We start from the raw sequence: 27,469 nt of genomic DNA on the forward strand, positions 1-27,469 counted from the left end.
AAAATAGTGGCTATTTAAAAATGTAATAAAAAATTAATTTTTCACTCGGAGCTCCCCAGAGATAGTTGCTTTATTTGGCAATGCTGCCCGAATACATTGGATTGCTAGCAAACATAGCAACTTAATACTATCTACAATAAAATTATAATTGAACATTATTTACAGTAGAGAATTTTTTTTAAATATGAGCTCTAATAGAGCTTGTTTATGTACAATACAGTTTTTTTCAAAAAGCAACAGTTTTTTTCTAAATAACGAAATTTCAATATTTTGTGAAATAATTTTGATGGATATCACGGAACTGCTGCGCCAATGAAGATAAACGTTATCAACTACATTTAACTAGTTTTAATTTGGGTGCTAATATGCATCTCAACGTATGTTTTACGTACTATTGTTCCTGAGATAGTTTTCTGTAAACCAAAATTTTTTTCTGAATATGAGAAATCAACATTTTACAATTTTATTTCGGCAAATATCACGGAAACTGCTATTACTACTCCTAAGCTGATTAATACCACTATTTTGTTTGAACGAGTAATAGTTTCTATGATTTTTGCCAAAATAAATTATCAAAATATATGCTCTAGCGTGCCTCCTGTTTAATTTGATCCTGGAAAAAGTAGTGAGAGAATCAGGTATCCAGAATAATGGCATCAAATTCAACAAATCGGTCCACCTGCATGGTTATGCGAATAACCTTGATATAGTGGCGCGATCTTTTATTGCGCTTACCGAGTCTACAGAGAGCTAACCCACGCATGGGTCTGGCTATTAATGAAAACAAAACGAAATATATATACACTGGAGGAGCCAGACAGGTTGTCGTAGAAAGCTGTATCTTTGAGAGAGTAGAGGAGTTTCCTTACCTTGGTTCTCAGGTCATAGCAACAAATAATGTCTCTACTGAAATATAGCAAAGGATCACAGCAGCTAACCGATGCTATTTTGGTCTGTTAAAACAGTTCTGGAGCAAGCTCATTAGCAGGAAAACAAAGGTCCATTTATTTAAAACTGATTAGGCCTGTCCTAACACATGCCTCCCAGGCATGGACCCTATTCACACAGGATAGAAATAATCTGTTGGTCTTTGAGAGGAAGACTGAGATTTGAAGAATCTATGGGCTGATAAGGGATGAGGAAAACTGGAGAAGAAGAAATAAGGATCTCTATGAGCTGCTCCAGAATATAGATATTATGTTAAGCTGGGATGTCTTGGGTGAGCAGGACATGTTGCACGGATGAGTCCCGGCGAAATGCCTAAGAGAGTCATGGAAGAAGAAATCCATTGTCCAAGAAGAGTCGGACAGCCCAAGCTCCGGAGAATGGATGGCGTGGTACAAGACGCATGAGACCTGCTTGGAGTCCGAAATTGGAAGGGAGCAGCCCAAAGCCGAACCGAATGGCAGAGGCTCATAGAGGAGGCCAGGACACATCGCAGGATTGTAGTGCCTACTAATAGATAGATGGTTGGTATTCATCAATGTGGGCGACTAACAACAATATTAGTGAGAGCCTGTGCAAAAAAAATTGACATTATCCGATAGAAACTTTTTTGAATCTTTATAGCATTGCCATTAAAGAAATGAGAGTCTGTCAGTCCGATCATACTAACTACAAAAACGGTGGCTTTTTCAGAACGTTAAAAAAATTCATTTTACACTCGCAGCTCCATATCTTTAAAGCTACCTTCAACCCTAAAAAAACCTAATAGAACATGATTTAAAGTAGAGTAAATTTGTTAAAATATGAGTCCTAAAAGAGCTATTTAGTTTTCATGACATTTGCAAAAATAAATTCATGCGTTGATTTCTAGTAGTTCGACAAAACTTCTAATTTATAAAAAAAAATATCTCAGGAATCATTAGGCATACAGATATCTGAAATTGAAGCTAGGGTGTTGTACTATGAAGCAGTTTATGACATTATCATCATCATAGGAGTAGTAGTTTTTATGATATTGGCTTATGAATATGAATTTTGCAGATGGAATTGTGTCCGAACAACTATAAATCAATTTATTTCAACAAATATCATGAAAAATACAACTTCTACGAAGATAAATGTCATTAACTACAACATAGTACATTACGCTATCTTTAATTTGAGGGCTAATCTGTACATCTAATGGTTCTTTAAATATAGAATTCCCAAAATAAATTCACAAACTACTGATTTTTCAGCTAATTTTTTAACAAATGTTGCTTTCTAAAAAGTAAATCACGGGAACTATCAAACATAAATAGCTCTTTTAGAGCTCATATATTAATAAAATTACTCAACTTTAAATGATGTTCTGTTAGGTTTTCTAGGTAGCTATAATGATATGGAGCTCAGAATAAAAAATTAAAATTTTTTAAAGTTGTGAAACAGCTGCAATTTTTGCACTTACCAAGATATGATTGACAGACTTTCATTTCTTTATTGGCAATGCAATAAACAATTTAAAAAGTTCTATCAAAGTTTTCATCAGATAATATTGATTATTTTGCACAGACTCTCAGACTAAATATAATTTTCATTAACGTAACAAACAATTGGGGTAAAATCACTTTTTTTTTCTCACCCTTCTAGGACTATAACTAATATTGCATGAGTATGACCGACTATCAAAAGTATTAAAAGAAAAATAACCGAGTACTGCACATCTCTAATTTCAACATGAGCTTATTCGTACCACACTATGAACCGAAATTTAGGGAAAGAAGAAACTGTTGTTCTAATGACTATTATATTCATCACAACATAAATCTGACATATATGTACAATAACTTAAAACAAGTACTTATTAAAAATTAAAAAAAAAAACTACAGGTAGCTGTTTTCTTAAGGTATGAAATATACAGGGTTTATTAATTAAAAAATAAAGCTCAGAATTGAGAAGTATTCCATTTAATTTAACTTAAACCTCTCAGCCCTCAGCTTTTTCCTCTCCTCGGCGGTAAGTTGAGTAGGTTTCACTCCGGCTGGAAGTACTACAGGGGCCGTAGTCTTTTCGGTGGTTATAGCTGCTGTAACTTTAGTCGTTACTGTTGTGGTAGCAGGAGTATTTCCGAACCGTAACTTCCTTGCTTGTAATTTTTCCAAATGCTGCTTCTGAAAATTTTTAAAATATTTAAATGAGTGCTAGATTTGAAACAACTATTTTTTTATTTTAAATACGTTGAAGTAGTAGTAGAGTAAAAATGAATTTTTAAAAGCTTTTTTCTGGATAATAATTTCTGATACTATTGATCAAAAACTGTTCATCCACAAATGAGACAAAAGGGTTTATCACATTAAATTGTTTATTCAAAGATAGAAATCAAAAACAAAAAAAAGGATAACAATGAGATGCTATTTAAAAGATTATTTGATTTGTCAACACAAAACAAAAATAATAAGTAGGTATAAATAAAATTCTTACATTCCACTAAAACACTGAAATCATCAAACATAAATTAAAAAACTTCTTAAATCAGTTGTTACATTAAATTTATCAACATTAGTAGCTAACAAACGTTGTTGAGATAGAATCTTGGATTAGATAGTTTAATCAAATCTTTCTCTCGAAGCATAACTGTATAAAATTTTATAACCACATATCACCTAGCAGCCATTGTAAATTTGCTCATCAAACTGTCTCACATCTAATTCAGCAATTGTCTAAAATGTAACCCACTAAATTAGCTTTCATCCACTTCACAACTGTTTATACTATAATTGTTCAATCTGACCTAGAATAGACGGCAAAGTGTATCAATGAAAACATGAATGTTACTGGTCAGCCCCATAATTTAATACAGAATGACGAAAAGCCCTAAAATACAATATAAAAAATGAAAAAATTATTTTATTCTGGGAGAAATGTCCCCTAAGAATATATACATTGTTCACACGTTGAGGTTAACTGTCCAGCAGATATTAAAAAGTTTCAGTGTACTCCTTGAAATTACATAAGAACCTTAGATAATATAATAATTTATAACAATAACGGCTATATACACTACTTATATTGATGTGGAGGTTTGGTTGAGTAGTAGGTGAAGAAATAAATGTTGTTTGAAGGAAAGGATGGATGAGGATTGACGAATGGAGATAGGAGGTGAATTCCAGAAGAGGTTACACTTATGATTAAGGATTTGCTAAAGGAAGCTGTTCTAGGGGAGGCCATATATAAATCGATCGATTGGGATCTGGTGTTTAATGAGTGGATGGTAATTATAGAGTGAGATCAGGAATATAGGCATTGCCATCGGGAGGTTGGATAGAGCCACTTTAACTCGGTGTGCCAACAGGAGAAATAAGAGCACCTGGGAAACCTGAATTATTTAAGCTTTAAAAACAAATGTTACTTTTCCAATACTATATCAATTTAGCTTTTACAATAAGCCATTTAGTGACTCAAATAAATCATGTTCAGCAAAAAATATATGACTCTCGAATTTTAAGTTTTATTTTTGTACTACCGTATCCAATACAATCCAAGACACTTAATATTGAAGTCAAAATTAAAATAATCAATCATCACTTACTACTGAAGTCAAAATTAAAATAATCAATCACGGCTTAATATTGAAGTCAAAATTAAATTAATCAATCACGGCTTAATAATGAAGTCAAAATTAAAATAATCAATCACTGCTTAATAATGAAGACAAAATTAAAATAATCAATCATGGCTTAATATTGAAGTCAAAATTAAAATAATCAATCACGGCTTAACATTTAAGACAAAATTAAAATAAATACAACGAAACTTTCCTACAATGGATACCTACCTGTGTGGAATAAAAGTTTGTACATTGAGGAGAAATACCCACTAATGGGAAGTTAAAAGGGACAAACCAATTTTTGAGGACATGGTAAATAACACATAATTAATAACATACATTGAATGAATATTAATATAAAGACACTAAAAACAAGTGAATCAGAAATATTCATTCACACACATCAGAAAGATTCACTTGTTGGGGTTATAACCCCAAAGCCTATGTGTGGTAAAATTCTTAGCTAAGCAAAATTTAAAATAAGGTATTTGAAACTATGAAGAGAAACTTTGTAGGACACAGTTTTAAAATATTATATGGGAATCAACAAGAAAATATTGTCACTCTTACTTTGACTTCTGCAGGGGAAAGTATGCCAAATCTCTCAGCTCGTTTTTTTAAGGCCTCGTTCACAGAAATCTAAAAAATTAAATAAACAATTATACTTATTTAATAGAAAAAAAAAATCTAACTGTTTTTTAAAATTATAAAGTAGAACTGTAGTAATCATAATACATTTCTTCTTAACTATATCTTATTATATTTTTCTTGCTTGATAATACATTTTTTATTATGTATCCTCGTAGGAAGCGAAAAATTTAATGCTTTCCTTATCATTTAATGCTTTTTGATATATTTATAACTAATACTGAAATTTTAAACAAAAAATTAAGTACATATGATAAAAGTTTTATTTATCAAATAACATAACATATTACTTAAACATAAAACTATTAATACAATAAAACTAAATAGATGAAATTGCATTTATCAAGAGCTCCTAGTTATGCTAGGTATCCTTCCATGAGCTCTGAATCAGGGGCCTCTCACGTTGAAGTCTCTTTCTCCGAAGCCCTTACAGAACTTAGGCAAAGGGATCCATTTATCATAAATTTCCTTTCCACTTTATTCACCTGATCAAGGTCATTAATTTCATTTCTTATAGTAGGATCCAAAATAATTGCTGATATTCTCTTCTTAAGAAAAGCATCTTTTGGAGTGAAAAATAAAATCATAGCAAGCACAGAGAATTTTAATGCACTGGTTCAGTTAGCTTGCCGTTATGAAACCGAGCTTACTAGAGCAACCAGTAATTTAAATAATGACCAATCGGTGAATTATGTATTCAAAAACAAGGTTTCAAAGGCTAAATCTCAAGATCACAGTAAGTTTCAAGAATCGAAACAATCTTCAGTTAGATGTTACAACTGTAACTTAATGGGGCACTATGCAAACCAGTGCAAGAAACCCAGGAAGAAGAAGATCCACCAGGTAACTTCAAATTTGGAATCATCAAACCAAGGTGAGACGGAGGGGGATGAAGTTGGTTCTCAGTATTCCTTTGACTTAACGAAAGTTGAATACAGTGTTATGTTAGATGCTAACCTGTTTATTTTGTTTTGTTTTCCTTTTCCAACATTAAAGAACCATATATTTTGCTAAGAACATTTCATTGGCTCTGCATATCGTGTTAATCCATCTGTATCCACATGGTAGACCTTATCGAAGCATGCAAAATCTCTTTCTTTAAGGAACTTTATTAACTCGTACTTTATTTTGTGATGTCACCATGTTATGAGTTGGGGCATTTTCCCAGCACAAATACTGATGTTTCAGGTTCTCTGTTGCAATTACGACAGAGGGACCCAAATGCAAACAAAACAAATAATATTATTATATATGAAGAATATTAAATAATAATAAGAATAACAAAGAACAGATAATATTATTATTTGTTTTTCCTTTTACATAATTTTATTATCACTTTTCTCATATAGTCTTTATGTTCTTAAAATAGTAATATTATACATGCAGTTCAATACTATTTTATATCTTTAATTTTAATTTTTTCTTATTTTCTAATCATGCTGTAATTCCTTTTATTCATTATGGTTATTATCTTATTTTTAGTTCTTGGCCCAGATGAAGGCTTGAAATTCTGGCCGAAACGTTGGCACTAATAAATAGTTTTTAACTTATTTGTATTCTTACTGACCGCACCCCCAAACATCTTCTCCTCATACATAATATATATTATCCACGGTCAGCTATCAACTCATTATTATAAATCCCTATAAATTTAAATTAACAAAAAATATAAATAAAAGGTTACTAAGCTTGATATATAAAAATATCCTATTTTGTCTTTTTATTCACTGCACTAAAGTAGACTCTTCATATTATTTATTTAACTTCACTTTTCATGCACTCAAATGCCTGTAAAAGTAAAAATTTAGAATCCAGATAATTAATTGGTATTTATTTAATTGAGGTTTATTTTAATCCAGGGTTAAACTTGAAATTGTACCTGGTTTAAGGCACATGGATCAAAGAGATGTTACTAATTCAAAAGTCTGAGCAACAATAAAGCCAGAATCAGTGGCATGGTTGACAATTGAATGATTTCACAATTTCGATATTAATTTCTATTCAAACCAAAACATTATGACTTCCACATTGTTAAACCAAACTCAATTTAATTATAATGAGGAATATTTCAATGTTATATTCATTTGTAGTTCACATGTACACAATGCTTGTCCAGTTGTTTTTGTATGGATATCACTGAACTTCCTACAAACTGTGACCTTGACCAATTTAAATAATTAATTAAAAAAAATATTTCGACATTTAAAATTATAGAAATACTTAAATCATGTTTAAATCGATTTAAAACATTAAAATAATGCTGTTTCAATGAAGAGTGCCACAGTAGTCATTATTGCTTCAGAGATATTTTGATAAATTTACTTCACAATTTTTACCATAATAATACATTTTTTTTTTTTTTTTATAATGTGCATTATGAATTGTTCAATAACATTCAAAGTTAGGATCTCCAGCAAGAAGATATAAGCAAAGCGGCTTTACTATGTTTCTGATGACAATATTTTCTATGTAGTCTATCTTTTCCAAACTGTATAATATTTATTCAATTTAATTGGTCAACGTTTTAAGCACCAGCCCATTCTCAAGAACAAAATTATTACCTCAAGTATAATAAAACACTGTATCATTCATAATACTTTCAATACATTCCATTAAAAACAATATATATTCTTTGTACTGAAATTATAATTAAAACTTTTTAAAAAACCAGTTTCTTTTTCTCTTTTTCTTTTTGTGGCACTACAGAAAGATGTGATCATCCGCCAGATGGGTCAATCCTGTGTGGCCATTTACCAATTTCAAATATTTAGCAAGGTAAGGAAGGAGCATTCTTAGCAATCATGTCTTCTCACCTCACTTTTGGACTGGCTCTATCCCTGTAATAATCCAGTTTCTCCTCCAGTAGCTTCTTGGGAATCTTGTAATCTATCATTCTAGGGACATGGCCGGCCCACCTCAATCTTTCCAACTAGATGGTCGTTACTGGATTGGCCTCGACGAAGAGCTCATACACTTCATTGTTGCACCCCTCCCCCTCCAATGATCTCCTAGTTTAATGGGGTCATTACCTCTACATTTTCTCTTTCAAAAATGAGGCTTTATTTTTCCTCCTAGTTTATTAATATCCAAGTTTTGGATCCATACCTAATGACCAGCACAAATCAATAAAAAAAAGGCCAAAATTAAAAATTCTAAAATTGTTTTCATACAAAAGAACAAGATTAACTAAAAGACCTTGTTTTGTTATTTAAACATCAATTCACATTAATATGATATAAATTTTGTAATTAAATAAATGTACATATCTGGTTTACTAACTTTAGTCTTATCAGAGGTAGCTGTACTGGTGGTAGTGCTGTTGGCGGCAAACTGTTCCGCCTTTTTAACAAGAGGATCAGCCTTAGTCGAAGAACCCTTAAATACATAAAATACTATATATTTTCAAAAGACATGAGAATGTAAGTCATAAAATATCATGCAACAGACTTGAATATTAAAAAAGCATGTGTCAAACAGAAATATAAAAAAAATGTAACAGGCAGTTCTGAAATATAGAATATAAAGAAGGCTAAGAGGATAGTGGGTTGGTAGGTGTGACTAGGAGTGATAGGGGCTAGTGCTCCATAAGTATGATTTGATTTTTATCTTTAAAATAAAATTCAAAGTTCCAAGATTTTTAGTATTAGAGTTTCAAAATAAAAGTTCTTTCTTCTTAAGAATAAGCCATCAGTAAATGTGGCACTTTACATCACACTAGCTCCAATGTCATTATAAGAACCATTTACAACCATGGCTAATCTAGAGCGACAATATAATAAATTATAAAGACATTAAAACTATCATTCAGTTTACACCATAGCAGAAGCTGCAACAATTTACAAACATGTCAACAAATTTGCAAACATGTAAGCTTTACTCCCATTACATGTACTATCATCAACTATCATGACAGACTAGAGTGTCAGTATTTCTATGATAGGAAACATAACTGTGGCTGTGACAGTTGCAATGATGGTTAACTTTAAATTTTAGAATTTTAGAATATAAACTATATTACGCTAAAATGATTTTTTATTTTTCCATCAGAAAAATAAAAAATTATAAAATAATTTTAATTTACAGAAATAAAAAATAATAATCATTAACTATTATTCTAGATATAATAAAATATCCCTCTTTAGTTAGAATTTAACTTTCAATAGCTGTGATCCAAATAAAAAATAATTATTAACATTTACTTTTTTTTTTGAGCTGATTTATTTTATAAAAAATAAAAAAAAAAAAAACTTTTATTAAATTTATTTTCAGAAGAAAAACTCTTTCAATCGCTGGGTTGGGGTTTGACTGTTGACTAGTCAGCTAATACGAAACAAATTAAGTCCAATATGGTTGCTGTGTTACAAAATCATACCCAAACGAGCTGTTAGAAAATGTACTATAAATCCTCTGAAACGCTAATAGACGGAGCTGAAGCCAAAAGCATACCCTTGCCAACTGGTAAACAGGAAGCGAATATAAAGTTTCTTCAGGAGTAGTAAGTCCAATAATAGACCAACAACTTTAGATATACTGCTCTGGTAGAAAACTGGTAATAAATATTTAATGGAAAATCGTATTCATATTTCTTTTAGGAATTAAGATTGAAAGATCAGAAACAGTTTAGAAACCAGATCAAAAATTAGGTTGCTTTCATAACATTATATTCTGTACTATGTCAAAAAAAAATGTTTTTCTTACATCAGCACCACCCCCAAATCTCTCTGCTCTTAGTTTTTTCTTATCAGCCTCAGAGGCGTCAGTGCTACCGGGTTTCAAAGATATTTTCCGCTGAAACAAACAATACAATTTAATTAGATTATGTAGTAAAATTAATAAGTATAACGATTAATTACTGTCAATACAAATAAGAATCAGTGACAGTACACAAGATTAAAAGATATGAACCACTGAATAAATATTGGATAATACAATTATTACTGTTTATTCTTTCTTTTTTTTATATAACTTCTAAAAAATGCAAATCCACATTATTACTTTAAACTTACAAAATACAATATACTAATGTAATACATGGAGGATATGTTCTGCGTTTTAGGAATTGAAAATATAAGACATAAAAAGATGCATTATCATGAACTTTTTATTTACTACAGTGTACATTTGAAAAGTTTTGACAAAAAATTTATCAGGATTTAAATGTAACTGTTTAAAAAACTAAGAAAGAATTTTCAATTAAAATTGTGTAGATATAATAAAATGTATGTCCTCAAAGAACAGGAATTTGTACCTTTAAATACTGCTGGGAAAAGTAAAAAGGCAGATGCTATTACAGAAAATTCATCTAACCTTTTAAGAAACACATGTAAAATCGCGTAATAACTGCTGAAAGAAATAGTGGAAAGGAGTTTGTTGATATGATGGAGACAGATATCGCTGAATTAATAATAATGAAAATATTTACAAAACAAAATTAGCTAATTACTTAACACCAGGAAGATCATAACTCACTCCAAATTTATTTCAAAATTCACTCCAAAAAAAAAAAAAGATTTGTCAAAAGAGTACCTAAATGGCAACAAAAAATAAAATTTAATGATTTTTTTTTATTTCTATATTCATCACTTAAAAATAATTTGGAGAAATAATTGTTCTTAAATAATGATATTGATGAAGATGAAGCAATAAAATATACGAGCGATAATTCTGGACATCCAAAATTAAAGTACTAGGCGTTGTTGATACTTAATAAGAAGCTTTTGATGGTTCTGATAAAAAATAAATGTCATTTAATGAAATAATTTAATTTAAACTAAAAGTTCAATATAATTTTTCTTCTCTTTAATTAGGTATATATATACTTCTTCAAAAAAAAAAAAAAAAATGCATATTCAGTTTTAAACTGTTGGTATCACAGTTTATATAAAAAACACCGGTACGTGTATATTTCTGCTCTTCTAAAAAAAAATCACAAAACATGTGAAAAAGTTAAATTTATTTAAAGCATAATCATTGTGCAAGACCGATTATTGTGATGTTCAAATTTTATTCGCACACTTGTTCATCCCATTATACAAGAGTCTACTGTTCTAAATAAACAATTTAAAACTAGCTAAATAATTGTTAGAATCTAGCAGAGATGGGCAAACATTTTTCATAGATAATAGATTTTAGATCAAATTATCTATTACTTAATGTATCAAATAAAAATAAATTGATTATCTGTTATCTGTAAACAACAGTTTCAATTTATGTGTCATCTGTTATCTTAGATGATTATTGCAATTATTTTGAAGTCAGATGGAATTTTATTTTTATTTTGAAATGAACCTAGTATTCATAAAATTTGGATATATTGAAGATTAATAAAACAAATCGATTCAATAGGTTGATCTAATAGATAATAGAGATAAGATAGATCGATAGAATGTTATAACAACATAATACATAATTAAAAAGAATTTATAATTTATTTATTTACATAATTGAGCAGCTAATAAATAATGAACAATTTTAAGTTTGTTTGAATAACGAATAATTCATCCACAGATGATATTATTTGTCAGATAATTAATAAAAAATTATACATCATCCATCATCCGACTCAACACTTATCTGAATGAATAATGCCCAACACTAGAATCTAGAATACACCTTTTTACCTTTTGTTGTGTTGTATTTGGTACTTCAGCTTCCTCATTAGAAGTTCCGTTTGTTGGATTGTCTTCAGGTGTTTTGAGCGCCTCTGAGGCCTGGGTTTTTACAGGTGAAGAGCTAGCTGGTTCTTCTTTTTCCTATATATATAAAATAAAATAAAAAATAATATATTACGATCGAACAACAATGAAACTGGTAGTGTTAGAGGTAAAAGCAACAAGTCTAATAAGTAGACCTACTGGTCCTGTCTACCAACCACTGATAGTAAACAATTTACGATGAGGTTCCATTCATCTATCCCCAACTTAAGTTGGAAAATAAATTTAACATCAAATTATTTACGTAAAAATGTCAATTCTTTTTCTAATTGTTAACATATAGGAACAATTACATAATGAATTATAATTGAATAAAAAAATTATAAATTTTCTTCATACAGTATTAGGATGAAACATTGGCTAATAGATTCTATTGCATCATCCAGATTTGAGACAAGATCAGTAGAGTCATCATATATTATGCCAGGTGAGAGGAACTGATACATTTTTTTGTTTATCATATATCCAAATGTCAAGAACAGAATCTACAGCTTGGTGCTCAGTCTCATCCAGGCTGTCAGCTAAAATTCATTTTGCAGGATTGGGGGAAAAAGAATATTTGAGCCATTCGGGAACCAAACCCACAGTCTGACCATCATGGCTTGAGACATTGTTGTATTACCATAGCTCCTTCTTTTAGTCTTACTTATCATGTATAATATTAGTAAGAAATAAGCCAGTAAACCATTTTTGGATGATTTAGGAACCTCTTCTGTAATAGTGAATAGTATCAGAGTTCTAATTTTCAGCAGTCACTCCGACACACAATAAAAAAATGGAAGCCATTTCCAATTATAATCAGACATCCTAAAGAGATTCATATATATACAAATTTATGGGAGACCTAAGTTGACAGCTATGATCGAATTAAAGTAGTGGCAATAATAGAGTACATTAATAACCTAACAACAGAAAATTAGCTGTAAGTAAACAACCACCTACCATGTGGAGTGAAATTTATGTTATGTAACTCAGAACTGTTATATATATATATATGTTATTAAACAGGACCAAATATTGTGAAACTAAGCATGCTTTGAATAATAATAATAGTAGTAATTAATGTTACTAGAAATTAAGACTTTCATAGTTATTAAATCATGCAGACAAGGCTATATATCGTATAACAGGATACGATAAACTGATTCATACTTATGAAACTTTAGGCCCTAACCTCCACCTGAAAGAATTTATTGGGTGTTTGATTATCTCTCGTGTGAGTATAGAGAACAGAAGTCGACAGCTAAGGCCCAATGGAAACAATAAAAATAAAATAATACCAGGTTATAAACCACCAATGATCTAGACTGCATAATATATTAATATATCTTTGATGTGCGGTCATAAGGGCTTAAGTCACATTGTATTATACCATCAAATCAGAGCTACCGGTTGGTAATAAGGTCTTTATGCTTCAGATGGGCTTACTACTATATTGTTTTATAAAAATAACAATAATTAAATTTTACATAATGTTTGGAACTTTGTTTCTGCTCTCCTGAAAAATTCATATTTTAGATTTAAGCCCTTATGACTGCGCATCAAAGATATATCCTATCATTTAAATGGAAAATAACATTCTGATAATGGTCAAGCACTAGAAATATAACCTATAAATCAGCAAGGTAAAAAACAAAGTTATAATCATACAACTACACATATTGACAAACAAGCAACTTTTGACAAACCCACTAATAAAAAATGGAACATAGTTATAAGAAAAACTTTGAAACAACTTTCAAAAAATGGATCAGCAGTAATGCTAACTTTTAAAAGAAGAACAAGGTTTTAATCAACAGATAACTTTGCCGATTGAGATTTTCTGTTTACATCTATGCCTAGAAAAGGAGATGTAAACATTAAATAGTATAGCATATAAAAAGCATGGGCCGTAGGGAAATATTCATTATGTTCCAAATTATTAATTACAATAATAATTGAGTCATTGAAAAAAAAAAATTAAAACAAATAAACAAACAAACAACAAGCACAGAAGTAAGTGAAATGAGTATCCATAACCTAAAGGCAACATAAACTATTACCTCATTTTTTTCTTCTTTTTCAGTACTTTCTGTTTTATCTTCACTTTTCTCCATGACTGTATCATCCCCCATCAAGCAAGATTCGTCTAACTCCCTCTGTAAACAATAAATAAAACTCAACCTATAGGGAGCCCCAAACACAATTTATAACTAAAGGAATACTGAAAAATCTATATCAATCCAATACACATTACCTCGAGATCACCATCTTCTAATACATCTTCACCATCACTACCGTCCAGGAGATCTTCTAAAAAGGACGAAATTGCAAATTAAAATAGGCACCGATGTTTCCCACCTAAACTGGTCTTCCATTTAAAGTTCAAAAATATTTTACCTGATGGTGCTTCTATGGACTGCAACCTTTCCACTAATTCTTGCTTATTTCCAGTCATTGGTAATCCCCTATTTTTTAATATTTTCTTTAAATCGTTCACCTACAGAAAGGACAGTATAAGTATTTATTGACTTGTATAGGTTATACCCGCCGAGCTACAACACGTAGTGTGTACTGAAATTAACAACTGTATTTACCTTCATTTTCGAATAGTCAGTTGTTTCGCCAGTTTCTCCACCTGCATCAGACATTTTTTGAATACAATAATGGAAGTAAAAAAAACGATAAAATCCTTTAGCGTTAATGTCAGCTAGTACAACCTTCCAGTCACCACACTACACAAACACGGACTGCTATGCCGGTCTCTATAGACCTATGAAATTCTCCCAATTTCAGTTACAAATATATTAACTATTCGTTTATAGTTTTATTACGAGATTTTTATTCAAGTGATATAATATCATAAATAGACAATTCTTAATTAATAGTGATTTAAATGAATGTATGTGAAGGTTATGTTTATGAATATTTGTATGACCTGCTTACAGTGTTTCATTAATTTGTTATTTTAATTATTGAAATAAAAGTTTTCAATTATGAACGAAGAGAATTTCGATTCGCTAATGGAAAAAGCCAGACAGGAAGGAATGCTGAAAGAAGATGAATATCATTGGAAACCAGAGGTAATTTTTCACTTCCTTCGTTCTATAATGAAATTAAATAGTTTCACGTTAATACCTGGAAAAATTAATCATTCTCTGTTTACGTTTACCCCATTGGTTTGAGATTTAGCTCTAACCTTTCTGCTCAAAGTTCATCAATATAAATTAATGCCTTCCAGAACATTTATTGCCAACAAGCTTTATTATTATGTAAGCTACTTTTATTTTTTAGGTTTAAAGATTTAGGGGATATGGAAGTAATAATTTCATCTTTTGTTTGTTTCCATGTTTTTCTCATGTGTTGGAATGGATTGCTTATGTTGTTTTATCTTCATTTTTTTTGTTTATAGTCTGATAAAGATAGTGACTATGGTGGATCTGATTACACATCAAGTGGACCTACAACCTTAAGGATGTTAATTGAAAAAACACAAGTAAGAGATTGCGAATTCATTGAGTGTTGCCAACAAGTTGGAGTCATAGCAACATCTTCAGTGTGCTCTAAATGCTCGGTTACAATGGTAATGTATAGAAATTGACCTTAATCATGGATCGCAGAAAACAGTTCAAGTCGGACAAAAGTTAGCTATGGTTGAAACTATTACATTGGGTCAAAAAAGTATTGGTACACCCTGTTTGTTCTTGTAATTCTTAAAGTATGTAACTTATTATTCTATAATCAATTTTATTTTTGAGTAGACATCCAAAACCCTGATATAGCCAAAAAAAAATTGAAATAATTAAGGTAGAAATGAATGAGGAAAATAAATTCAATGTAAAAATGTAAGTCAAAAAAGAATTGGTACTGTTATGTTTTTTTGAAAATAAAGACAACACTGTGTGTACAATCATAGGGAACATGGTACAATATTTTTAGATTTATTAATAAACAATATGAGGTTAGTTTAAAAGTGGAGTTAAGTCATTACTGTGGTTATTCTTTTTAAAATGAGCAAAACTGTTGAACATCCTTTCTCCACTCGCGGTAAAGTGATGAAATTCCATAGGAAAAATTTCATTTATCGCCAAATAGGTGAAAAATTAGGAATGAGTTTCAGTTCAGTTAGGAACATGATAAAAAAATTTAAAGAAACTGGTTCCATGCTAAACAAACCAAGATCATGCCGGCCACAAAAGTTCCAAGAGAAAAACAACATATTTGTCGATTAGTTGAAAATAATCCAACTATTTTGGCGTATAACATAGTGAAAGAGATGTAGCTCAATGTAGTCTAAAGACGATAAAAAATGCAATTCATTGTTTTAATTATTATGGGCGAGTGCTAAGGAAGAAACCTTTTATTAGTGAGACTAATCATGGATAAAGGCTTGAAATTGCAAAACTATGTTACAAAACCAATGGACTTTTGGAAAAATGTTTTATTTTCTGATGGGAGCAAATAGAACATTTTTGGTTCAGATGGATGAAAGTTTGTATGGAGGAAACCGAATACAGAGTTTCAACCAAGGAACGTTAAGCCTACAGTAAAACACGGCAGCAGTAATGTGATGGTTTGGGGCTGCATGGCATCGAACAGTGTTGGAAAGTTAGTCTTTGTTGAAAATACAATGAATGCTGAAAGTTATGTAAACATTTTGCGACATAATCTGTTGTCCAGTGCTTAACAAATTTGGGCTGAAGGATACGTTTATAATTCAGCAAGACAACAATCCAAAACATACAGCCAGTATAACTAAGGAATGGTTGTTGTACAATGTTCAGAGACAATTTAAAACACCCCCTCAGTCTCTGGATATTAATCCCATTGAACATTTATGGTATATTTTGGATTTGAAGGTAAGAAAACACAAAATTTCTTCAAAAGATGTGTTGTTAGAGGAATGGGAAAACATTGCACCTGAGGTCACACAAAATCTTGTTTTTTTGATGCAAAGAAGATTAAAAGCTATAATTGATGCAAAAGGAATGATAAAAAAATATTAATGACTTTTTATTTACATAAATGGGATATTTTTTTATTAATAATTGCTGTTACAATAATTTTTTGGCTATATCAATGGTTTTTAATGTCTATTCAACTTTAAAATTTATTACTGAATAATAATTTACATACTTTAAAAGGAAAAAACAGGCAATGCTTTTTTGACTCACTGTAGCAAAAGTTGTCATGGATACGATATTTATTTATCAATGGTTCATTCATGAATAAGGGTCGTTTCCATGGCAATTTTAGCTATTAGTTTGGTCCATTACTATGATTCTAGATAAGTGTACTTTAGCTAATAAATAAAATTCCATTGTTGTCGGTTATAAGCTACACTATAATTGTTACAGCATTGGTTGGATGACTGCTATGACCTCTGCATACTTTACAAATCTCCGATAGATTCTTTTCTGTTGAAGTAAGGCATAAATAAGAGTCGCTTAATGGTTATTATGTATAACTGATTGACGATGTGTGAATCAAAAGAAGAAGATTTCAACCAATTAAAATAATTAAGAAATAGTTAAAACTATTTCTTAGTTGTTTTTCTTGATCTGAAGCCCGGACCACCTCCTAATAATGTTTTCCTTTTAGAATTTTCAATTTCAAGTAATGTGTTTCAAAAGGATGTTTTAATTAATTAATTTGTGTGCAGAAGAAAATAAGCTGGTATAAATGTGGCATCTTCCTTAGGCAGATAATTTTTATCACTAATCTGTGAGATATAATTCATTTCAAAACTTTTTTTCATAGCAGTATTCTAGTTTTTCTTGTAAACTTTCTTTGTTATTTCATATTAGAGGGAGTGGGGTAGATCAGTGAGTAAGGTACTTTACTACTAACTCCTCAGGCCGATTTTTAATCTTGCTGTGGTGGATTATTATTTATTATGTCTTCAGTCAACCCTGTAGGTTCAGGATCTATCCTGCTGCACACCCAGCCACTACAAAGTGGGTACTCTGAATTTGGGAAAAAACCTGATGGTTAAGAGTTATCCTTAACAAATCACCTCCTTGTACAGTGTTGTTCTAGAAATAGCAGTTCCTTAAAAATACTGAACTCCTAACTTTTCATGGATTCTAGCAGTACATTTTTTATTTCAAATTAGAATGTTGTTTAAAATCTTTTATCTGTTCTTTCAATTAATTAATTTAAGAAGATGGTTGGGGAGTGTGGCCAGTAAAAAAACATAAATTAACAAATAATTATTTATTCATGTCAATGTTTTGATCTGAGTTTCAGGTCTTCATCAGGGCTATAGAAAAACAAAAGAGATAACACCATCATTTAGAGAAACATAAAATTGAAAATAAATAGTATACAAACAAATTTGGAATTATACAAAGTATTGAATTGAATAATACAAACTAATTGATTGATAGCCATAGAATTAAAAAGTAGCAGATTGTGGGATGAAGTGGTGAATAACGTTGTTTACGATATCTAACGATAGGTAATATCTTCTGGTGTAGTGACGTGTTTGTGAATGGTTGTTGCCATATTGTTGGCCCCATGTATGTAGATAGTTGACCGTAGATCATTAATTGAAGAAGATGTTTGGGGAATAGGGGGGGTTCAGTAAAAAAACATAAATAAACAAAAAATTATTTATTTATGCTGATGTTTCAACCTGAAATCTACACCTCATTCTGAATCCAGTAACACGGGGCCAACGACGTGACAACAACCATCCACATACACTTCACTACACCTGAAGATATACTACCTATCTAGATAACTAATTTAACTATCTCTCATAATTACCTATCTAGATCTCATCAACAACAGCCTTATTCACCACTTCATCCCGCAATTTACAACTGTCGAATTCTATGGTTAACAATTTTCTAAAATTTTCAAAATCCTGTTAAAAATATGTTTTATGTTAAAAGAACATAAAACAAATTTAATTGGAATTTTGAAAATTTGATCATTGAATAATTGTAATTTTCAAACATCAAAAGTTTCGATAGTTTCTATGTCATGATCAAAACTCTTTTTAAACCCTGTAGCAATACAAGTATTGAATTAACAAATTTAAATAATAGTGAATGACTGGAAACTTTAAAAGCCGTCAACATTCGAGGGCATGGGATTTTTTCATTTTTCTCCAGTCCTACATTGTTTAAAACACAATTTTTAGTGAGACCTTCTTCTTTTTGCCCTTAATTTCTGATGTTATTTCTTGTCACAGGCCTACAGATACCTTAAATCTTAATTTAGAAAAAAAATAGAATCTAGTCATTTTTCATTTTGGAGCTCTCACATGTTTTTCTGCCTTCTCATATTTATTATTGTTGCATTGATATGTTGAATTTATTTTAACTTATATCATTATTAATATTTCAGATCCTTGTAGAAGTGGAAGATTCACTTGATGGTGTTGAATGGCGATGTTCTAGCTGCTCTGTGCAAAGGGCTGTGAGGCAGGGTACTTGGTTTGAAGACATCCGCCAGGTTCGCCTGAAGGATATCATCCTTATCCTATATTGTTGGGCTCGGAACTATCCTGAACTTCTCTGTCAGCACGAAATGGATCTTATCGAGCCCACTCCGGTTGTACCATTACTATACAAGAAATGTCATAAGCTGTCATCGGAATATTTCAGTAATGAGATATCCAGTATTGGTGGAACTGGAGAAGTTGTTGAAATAGAAGAGTTCTCCACCCCTACTGGTTTGCACATTATTGGAGGTGTTGAACGTCACAACATGAAAAATGTTTTCTTCAGAGTGCTGCCGGAGAATTGGACCCGAGACGACCTGGTAACAGCCATTGCTGATAATATAGATACAGGAACTGTGCTCCATTTTCAGAATTCAACTCTCCTAGAGATTCTAGGGGATGTTGGTCTGAAATACCTTGAGGTCGTGTGGGGTCTTGGCGTTGAAACATCTCCCGATCCAGATAATCCAATGGTAACTTCACTGTGGGCTCTATTTGAAAGACTTTTTCAAGAAAAAGATTATACCCAGATTAGTATTGTCGAGTTCCTCTTCAGGCGAAGGATGGAAGCTTCCAAAGACCCTTTCTTATTTCTTTTGTCAATTATTTCAAGACTGTATACACCTTCATGATCTTGATTCATTACTAATATTTATTGTAACTTCTCATTAATTCATCTGAATGTAAATATTATTGGAAAGTCAGTTATGTATTTTTGTTTGACACTAATGTAGGTTTTTCCTTTGTTGTTTTTCATTGTATTATAATTTTTTTTTCATTAAAATTATAATAAATACTTTTGTTTTGATCTCATTTTATTAATTTACAGTATCTTCTACATACTAGAATTGTAGAAATATATAAACATATTTATGTGTTATAAAATGTTAAAAATTGAATTTTTTAATAAATGTTAGAAAGTACTATTAGTTAATTTTTGTATTCTGCCTATTCTTTTAAATTTTTTTTACGGTGTGACTTTTGCGGATATTTTTTCCTCTTATTGTCATTTATGAAATTATCAATCAGCAGATAAACTGATTTGATCATTCATCAGTAATTTGACATTACTGATAGTACTATATAGAGACATTTTAACCACTAATATTCCACAGTATATGACCTTAAAAAATATAATTATCAATTCTAACCGAAGGCTGAAAAGTAGTAGATTTGCTATCTTTTCTGTATCTTTATTCTGTACATTGTACTGTATATAGTATAATATGATATACATTGCAATATAATATAATAGGTTAATATCCGGATTAACGTTATATTTTGAAACCTTTATTGATCGCAAGCTGGACTATCTTCCTGGAATATTCTTCATATGGTCAACTATCTTCTTTCAATATAAAAATTCTGATTTTTGTATTAAAAATAAAATGCATTTTTGAGCTGCCAACCCAAAAAAGTCAATTTCAAAACATTTTACAGCGCCATTAGAATCCTTACACAAGACTGAAAAGACTAGAAAATATTCATCGATTCCGGCGATCACAACACTTACTAGACAAATATTCTAAACTTTCGATTAATTACAAAATACCCAATAAGGGCCCAATTGTATGACTACAATAAGGATTATTTGGAATTAAAGAGTTAAGCTCTGGGGTTGCACTAAACCATTGAATTCCTCTTGTATCCAGTCCTTACAATCCAAAATCCTCAATGCTCCATGCTTTGCCACAAATAAAATCATCCTTAAGGACCTCAATATTTCACACATTGCCAATTTGGCCAGTACCAGATATCAATTCTTCCATGATGAACTTATTAACCACCTAAACCCACCTGTTTCTAACCTTGCTTCTCTTCAATACCTGATTATCGTCTGAGGAATTTGTAAGGAAGATGGCCCTTGAGGCTTTCTACTGTAGTTATGTTATTGGAGTGTAACAAATGGGTAGATTCTCCATAACACTTTATCATACCATTGTAACATAGCTCTTATCACATTTACTATATGTATAAATAAATTACTTTATACACACACACACACACAGATGTATGTATGTATATATAAAATTGTAGAAAGTATTGGGTGACTACTGGGTTCAACCCTTTATTTATTTCTTATTTTATCTTCACATAGGTCAAGAACGATAAAAGTTTTCTTTTTATTTAATGAGTATCTTTTCACTGCTTATTATATTTGTAAAGTGTATTTAGAGATCAGTTAATGCATATTAGATAGTACTGCAGTAAGTGTTGTGACTTCATTTAACTCATGAGAATAGAATACACAATTTTTGACCTTTCTCTTTTTTTTTTTTTTTTTTTTTTTTTTTTTTTTTTTGAGATACATAATTCCATTTATTTTCACTATTTACCTAATATAAATTATTGTCCATTTTCAACAGAATTGCTATTATATCAATGCATTTTTGAAGACACATTTATAAACCTATGTCATATTAGTTTCCTGCCATGTCCTTGAGAAAGCATTGGACCCAATTTTTCATCTCCCTATCAGAGCTGATTCTTCTGGGCAAATTTTCTTATTAGGTGTTAATTTCATACTAGATAGGTGTCTAGTAGGTTTAGTTTTTGAACTTTTCAGAAATGAATAAAAAGTTGTGAAATCATAAGGAGGTTTTGTTGGATTACTTTATGCCAGCTGGGACTAAAATATATATGGGACATCATCACACATTTTCCCTATAGATCACATCTGGCTGGAAGAGGATTCAGCTCCTACTAGGAAGTGTCAGGGTTGTCTGTTCTTAGTTTTTTTTATTTTAAAACCTCTTTATTGATAATATAAATATAATACAGATTATAAAAAATAATATATAATACATGTATTTACAAGTTATCTTGTTTTGCCTTACGGCATTATAAGATAGGCAGAAAACATAGTCTGCTTAAGGCAGTTTTTACATTTTGTGGCTCTATAGCCGGGGGCTTACAGAGAATGTGAGGGACTTTCCCGCTGGTATCTGGTCTTTTTTTTTTTTTTTTTTCCGAACTCTCTAAAAAAAAAAGAAATAAAATGTGAATTAGTAGTGCATTACTCTGTGTAAGAAAGAAAAAGTAATTCGTGTTGTGTCTTACCTTTTACTACCTTTGGTATTTTAAGGTTACCTGTTATTTTTAATATTACATACGAGTTATCCATTTAGGAGCTATTTTGAGTCCGGAGGTGAGGGGCCTCCTCGTGTTATATCGCATATAATATAAAAAATAAAAATAAACTAAAACTAAAAAATAAAACCAAAAAAAATAAAAATCTGGTCTTAGGCGATTTCTCCAGCCTGATATCTCTTTACAGAAGGCCCAGGGCGTATTCATTAGTAGGTAAGAAAGGAATAGTTCTTAACTTGAAATAGTTCCGTAGAATCTTTTTGCTCAATCTCTTTTTATTTTATAATTAACATTCTTACATATTACATATTAACATATATAGATTTATACAAGAGATCATATTTTTACAATAATAAACTTATATACAATTATTCAGCTTCTTAGACGCTTGTAGTGCTGGCCCCCGGCACTTCGTGCTCGCTGACTGTTACAGTACTCCCCCCCCTTAACGACGGAGTCATAGGTACGTAGATGAGGAATGTTTTACCGCCTCAGAGAAGCGGACTGTTGGCTTTACGGATCGGCCTGATCTCGTCCGATAGTGTTCCTCTTCTCTCTTCTCTGTGGGCTGGGGTGGTTTTTTAAAAATCGATCTTGGTCTAACGTCCGTGTTGTCCTCGCTGGGCATATATGCTGGCTTCAGGCGGTCTACTGAAATATTTGCCGTTCGCTTTGGGAGCTGGATCAGATAATAATTATCCTTTCTTTCCAGTACCTTGTGTGGTCCTGAGTATGGTGGTGTTAGCGGTCTCCTTATATGATCTTCCCTCACGAATACGTGCGTCCACTTCTCTAATTCCTCATGGACGAAGATCTTCCTGGGCGATTCCCTTGATTGGGCTGGTCGCAGTTTGGAGATGTTGTCTTTTAATTCTTGAAGTGCCGCGTGAGGTTCAAAGTTCTTCTTGTTCTCTTCAAGGAATTCTCCTGGGAGACGTATTGGGCATCCATACAGCGCCTCAGCTATGCTAGACGAAGTGTCGTCGCGTAGGTTAGCTCGTAGTCCCAATAATACTGTTGGCAATACTCTTGTCCAGTTGACATTGTTAAGGTGAGTTGTGATGGCAGTTTTCAAAGTTCGGTCCCATCGCTCTATGCAGCCATTGGATTGTGGGTGGTACGCTGTCGTCCTTTTACGGTGTGTGCCTAGCAGGGTTGTGAGTTGATAAAATAAATTAGATTCGAAATGTCGTCCTTGATCTGTTGTGACGGTTGTTGATACGCCGAATCGGCAGATCCAGTTCGTATAAAATGCTGTGGCTACATTTTCTGCAGTTATGCTTTGTAGTGGGATCGCCTCTGTCCATCTTGTATGGCGGTCGATCATGGTCAAACAGTACGTGTAGCCTTCTGAAGGTGGTAGAGGACCAATTAGGTCTATGTGAATATGTTGAAAGCGGGCTGTAGTCTTGAACTTTCCTGTGGGCGTGACTGTATGTCTGCTAATTTTTGATTTTTGGCAAGCAAGGCAACATTTAGCCCATTCACCGACGTCTACATTAATACCTGGCCAAAAGAAGCGTTGAGTTATAATCTTCCGTGTAGTGTTGATACTGGGGTGGCTGAGGTTGTGAACCTTCTCAAACGCAGGTCGCCTAAATTCAGTTGGTAGATAAGGTCTGGCCTTGCTCAGTGATGTTTCGCAAAGGATAGACCTATCCGTGCCTGGTATTTCCAAGCTTTTAAATTTTAAGTTAGGCTGGTTCTTTATGCGTTGGAATTCTTCGTCCTTTTCTTGTGCCTCTGAGAGTGCGTCGAAGTCGTCAGGCATTTGGATCTCTTCTATTCTTGAAAGCGCATCAGCCAGTACGTTGTCATTTCCAGGTTTATAATTCACGTAGGTAGTAAATTGGCTAATGTAGGTGAGCCAGCGGGTCCTTATTGGTGTCACGGTTTAAGGCTTCTGATTGAATGCGTTTGTTAGTGGGTGGTGATCTGAGATTATATAAACATTCTTGCCCTCTAATAGGTGTCTAAAATGTTTTACTGCTTCATATATGGCCAGTAATTCTCGGTCATATACAGAATATTTTTTCTGTGAATTACTCAGCGCCATGGAGAAAAAGCTGAGTGGTTGCCAAGTATCGTCCTTCTTTTGCTGTAATGCTGCGCCTATGGCTATATCCGATGCATCGCTCGCTATGGATATTTCAGCAGTAGGGTCGGGGTGATTCAGCTGGGCAGCCTCTGCCAAATTTTTCTTTGTTGCTTCGAATGCTTCTGTTGTCCTCATATCCCACTCAATCGATGCTGTATCTTTTTTTGGTTTTCCATGAGTCAGCTCGTTGAGGGGCTGCTGTATGCTAGCCGCATTCGGTAGACAGGGCCTGTAGAAATTCACCATACCCAGAAAGCGACGGAGCTGACGAAGGTTTTTTTGTAGCGGGTAATCTAATATTGTTTTCACTCTGTTCTCCAGTGGCGTTATGCCTGTTTGGGTCAAGTGATATCCAAGAAATTCTAATTCGGTTACTCCGAAAGTACATTTGGCCGGATTGACAGCGATGCCATATTTGTCCAGTCTCTGTAGGACTTCCCGCAGATGGGTTTCGTGTTGCTCTTCGTTATCAGACGCAATCAGGAAATCATCTAGAAATTTGTATAAGTAGGTTAGGTCGCGAAATTTATCGTCGACGAATCTCTGGAAGCTTTGCCCAGCGTTCCTAAGGCCAAAATTCATTCTGTTATATTCTATTAGACCAAATGGTGTTATAATGGCCGTCTTCTCTCGGTCTTTTTTTGCGACCGGTATATGGTAGTAGGCGCGGCGTAGATCTATCTTGGAAAATATTTTCTTCCCATGCAGTTCCATCGTGAAGTCCCGAAGGTTTGACACTCCGTACTGGTCAGGAACTGTTTGCTTATTTAGCGCCCTATAATCACCACATAACCTTAGGCTTCCATCTGCCTTCTTCACCACGTGTAGTGGACTTGACCACTCTCTAGGGGACCACTAGGGGACTCTTTGAAGGGCGAAAGACACCTTCTTTTATTAGGTTCTTGATCTCCTTCTTTACTTCCTGGTATATCCCGGGCGGTAGGCGTCGGCATTTTGCTGCAACTGGTCGACCTTTTGTCTCTATGTAGGTTTCGACGACTCCGCTGGGTGGTTCACGTATCGGTGTGATCTTGGTTATAGTGGTGAATTCGTTCAGGATCTTTGCATATCTCTGATTCGTGGGTGCTACTGAGTATACTGGGATTTCTTCTTCTGAAATATTCCCTGTTATCCTCTGGCCTGTAAGCTCATTGGTCAACCTCCTGTTTCTCAGGTCTACTGTGAGTTGATGCCAGTAGAGGAAATCCGCACCTAAGATCGCTTTACCTACGTCTGCTAGTATGAAGGTCCAGCGAAGGGGTTTCTTAAATCCTAGGTCCACATCTCTGGTCGCTTCGCCGTAAGTGGCTATCGATGAATTGTTAGCCGCTACCAGCGTGAAGTCCGATGGGTTCCTGCGCCGTCCCTTAGGGACTGGTAGCAGTGAAATTGAGGCTCCTGTGTCTATCAGGCTGGCCCGTTATTCGATCTTTGACGAAAAGGCGGCGGCGTTGGTGCGAACTAAAAGTTTCCGCCACAACTTTCACTGGTCAGAGTTTAAATTTGGCTCTGGGCTCTTCGCTTCTCATTTACAAGGTCTCCTGCACTTAAAAGACTTTTCTTGAAAGCGTCGATGGTAGTAGCAAATACCGCTCGGATGGGATTTGGATCTTGAGCGTGCGCCATTCCGTCCTCGGCATAGGCTTTGTCCGCGCTCTCTTGATCCTAAGATCCCAAGTATTCTGTCTATATCCTTTCGGAGATCTCTTATAGTCACGCGATGGCTTATCCACTGTCTGTCTCGAAGTGGCCTGTCTGGTGATGGTGTAGTCGGCGCAGATACTTCATGGATTTTGTCTGCTATAGTGGATAGTTTTTCCACATCCGTGTGTTCTGTGGCGGCCAATATTGGTTGGAACCTTGTGGGTAGGTTTTTCAGCCATAATGTTTTGATGAACTCTGCGTTCACGCAGTCTCCAGCTAGTTGCTGCATCCTTCGAAGTAACTGTGACGGGGTTTGGTCTCCTAGCGGGATGTCTTCTATTAGTTTCTTTATTCTCAGGTTTTCTGATTCTCCGTAGGTCTGTAGTAGCCTGGCCTTCAAATTTTTATAGGTCTGTTTAAGAGGGTCCGTAATAAGGTCTTGCACGTGTACTAATACGTCCTGATCGATATTCGGGATCAGAAGTTAGAATTTTATGGTGCTCGGTGTGACCTACGAAGTTGAGAATACGGCCTCGCAGGTGGCGAACCATAGCACGGGGTTGTTTCTCCAGAACCGTGGTATTCTTGACACTGGGCCTTGATATGCATCGATTTCCTGAGGGTCCCTTCTCTGTCCTTGTGTCTCTCCCGTCTCTGAATCTCCTGCCTGCTCTTCCTCTGAATCACGTCGGGGTCACCACTTGTCGGGGTTGTCTGGTCTTAGGCGGTTCTCCAGCCTGATATACACTTTACAGAAGGCCCACGACAAGGCGTATTCATTATTAGGTAAGAAAGGAAAGCCGTGCCAGGGGATGAGCCCTGGACACTGACTAGGTAGAGGAGGTCTAGGCTAGAGAGTCTGAGGTAGAGTAACAGTTCTAGTTGCCGAGATGAAGCGGACGGACTAGAACTGTCATGATAGGAGCCAGCTTACTAGTTGCCGAGATGAAGCGGACGGACTAGAACTGTCATGATAGGAGCCAGCTTACTAGTTGCCGAGATGAAGCAGACGGAACAGTAAGCTGATAAGGCTAGGGACAGCTCTGCCGAGATGAAGCGGACGGACTAAGATTGCTAGAGAAAGGGAGAGGAGATAGGCCATCGTCTAAGGTGAGCATAATCAAAACTAACTCTTGTGAGAATAGATTGGCAATGAATTTCTCTATCTCAAGTAGATTGTAAGCCACCAGTGCTATGACTAGACTTGGAGAAAGGATTAATTTAACGGATTTTTTTTTTGTTTCACATCCCCTTTATTCATAAAATAATTACATAATTTAAACATATGTACAATGCAGTATGTATGTATATA

The 27,469-nt window shown here is 33.3% G+C and overlaps 2 protein-coding genes across 3 annotated transcripts; one reads left to right on the forward strand and one right to left on the reverse strand.

The window, feature by feature from the left end:
* Positions 1-2,714: 2,714 nt before the first annotated feature.
* LOC106678547 (SAP domain-containing ribonucleoprotein) lies at positions 2,715-14,603 on the reverse strand. Of its 2 annotated transcripts, XM_014417118.3 has the most exons (9): positions 14,470-14,603; positions 14,273-14,372; positions 14,130-14,185; positions 13,936-14,031; positions 11,801-11,932; positions 9,879-9,968; positions 8,460-8,555; positions 5,103-5,171; positions 2,715-3,096 (listed from the first exon to the last, which is right to left on the reverse strand). In XM_014417118.3, the coding sequence occupies exons 1-9, from the start codon at positions 14,521-14,523 to the stop codon at positions 2,893-2,895; spliced, it is 897 nt and encodes a 298-aa protein (XP_014272604.1). In that variant the 5' UTR covers positions 14,524-14,603; the 3' UTR covers positions 2,715-2,892. The 2 variants fall into 2 exon arrangements, with proteins under 2 accessions (XP_014272604.1, XP_014272605.1); XM_014417119.3 differs by lacking the exon at positions 8,460-8,555.
* A 211-nt stretch (positions 14,604-14,814) lies between these two features.
* LOC106678546 (uncharacterized) lies at positions 14,815-20,133 on the forward strand. Its single transcript, XM_014417116.3, has 3 exons — positions 14,815-14,955; positions 15,285-15,455; positions 19,229-20,133. Exons 1-3 carry the CDS (start codon positions 14,869-14,871, stop codon positions 19,955-19,957), a joined length of 987 nt encoding a protein of 328 aa, XP_014272602.1. The 5' UTR covers positions 14,815-14,868; the 3' UTR covers positions 19,958-20,133.
* The last annotated feature ends 7,336 nt before the right edge of the window (positions 20,134-27,469 follow it).

The sequence above is a fragment of the Halyomorpha halys genome, unplaced genomic scaffold (assembly GCF_000696795.3).
Source record: "Halyomorpha halys isolate HHAL.00 unplaced genomic scaffold, Hhal_1.1 Scaffold146.1, whole genome shotgun sequence".
In the NCBI taxonomy this organism is placed as follows: domain Eukaryota; kingdom Metazoa; phylum Arthropoda; class Insecta; order Hemiptera; family Pentatomidae; genus Halyomorpha; species Halyomorpha halys.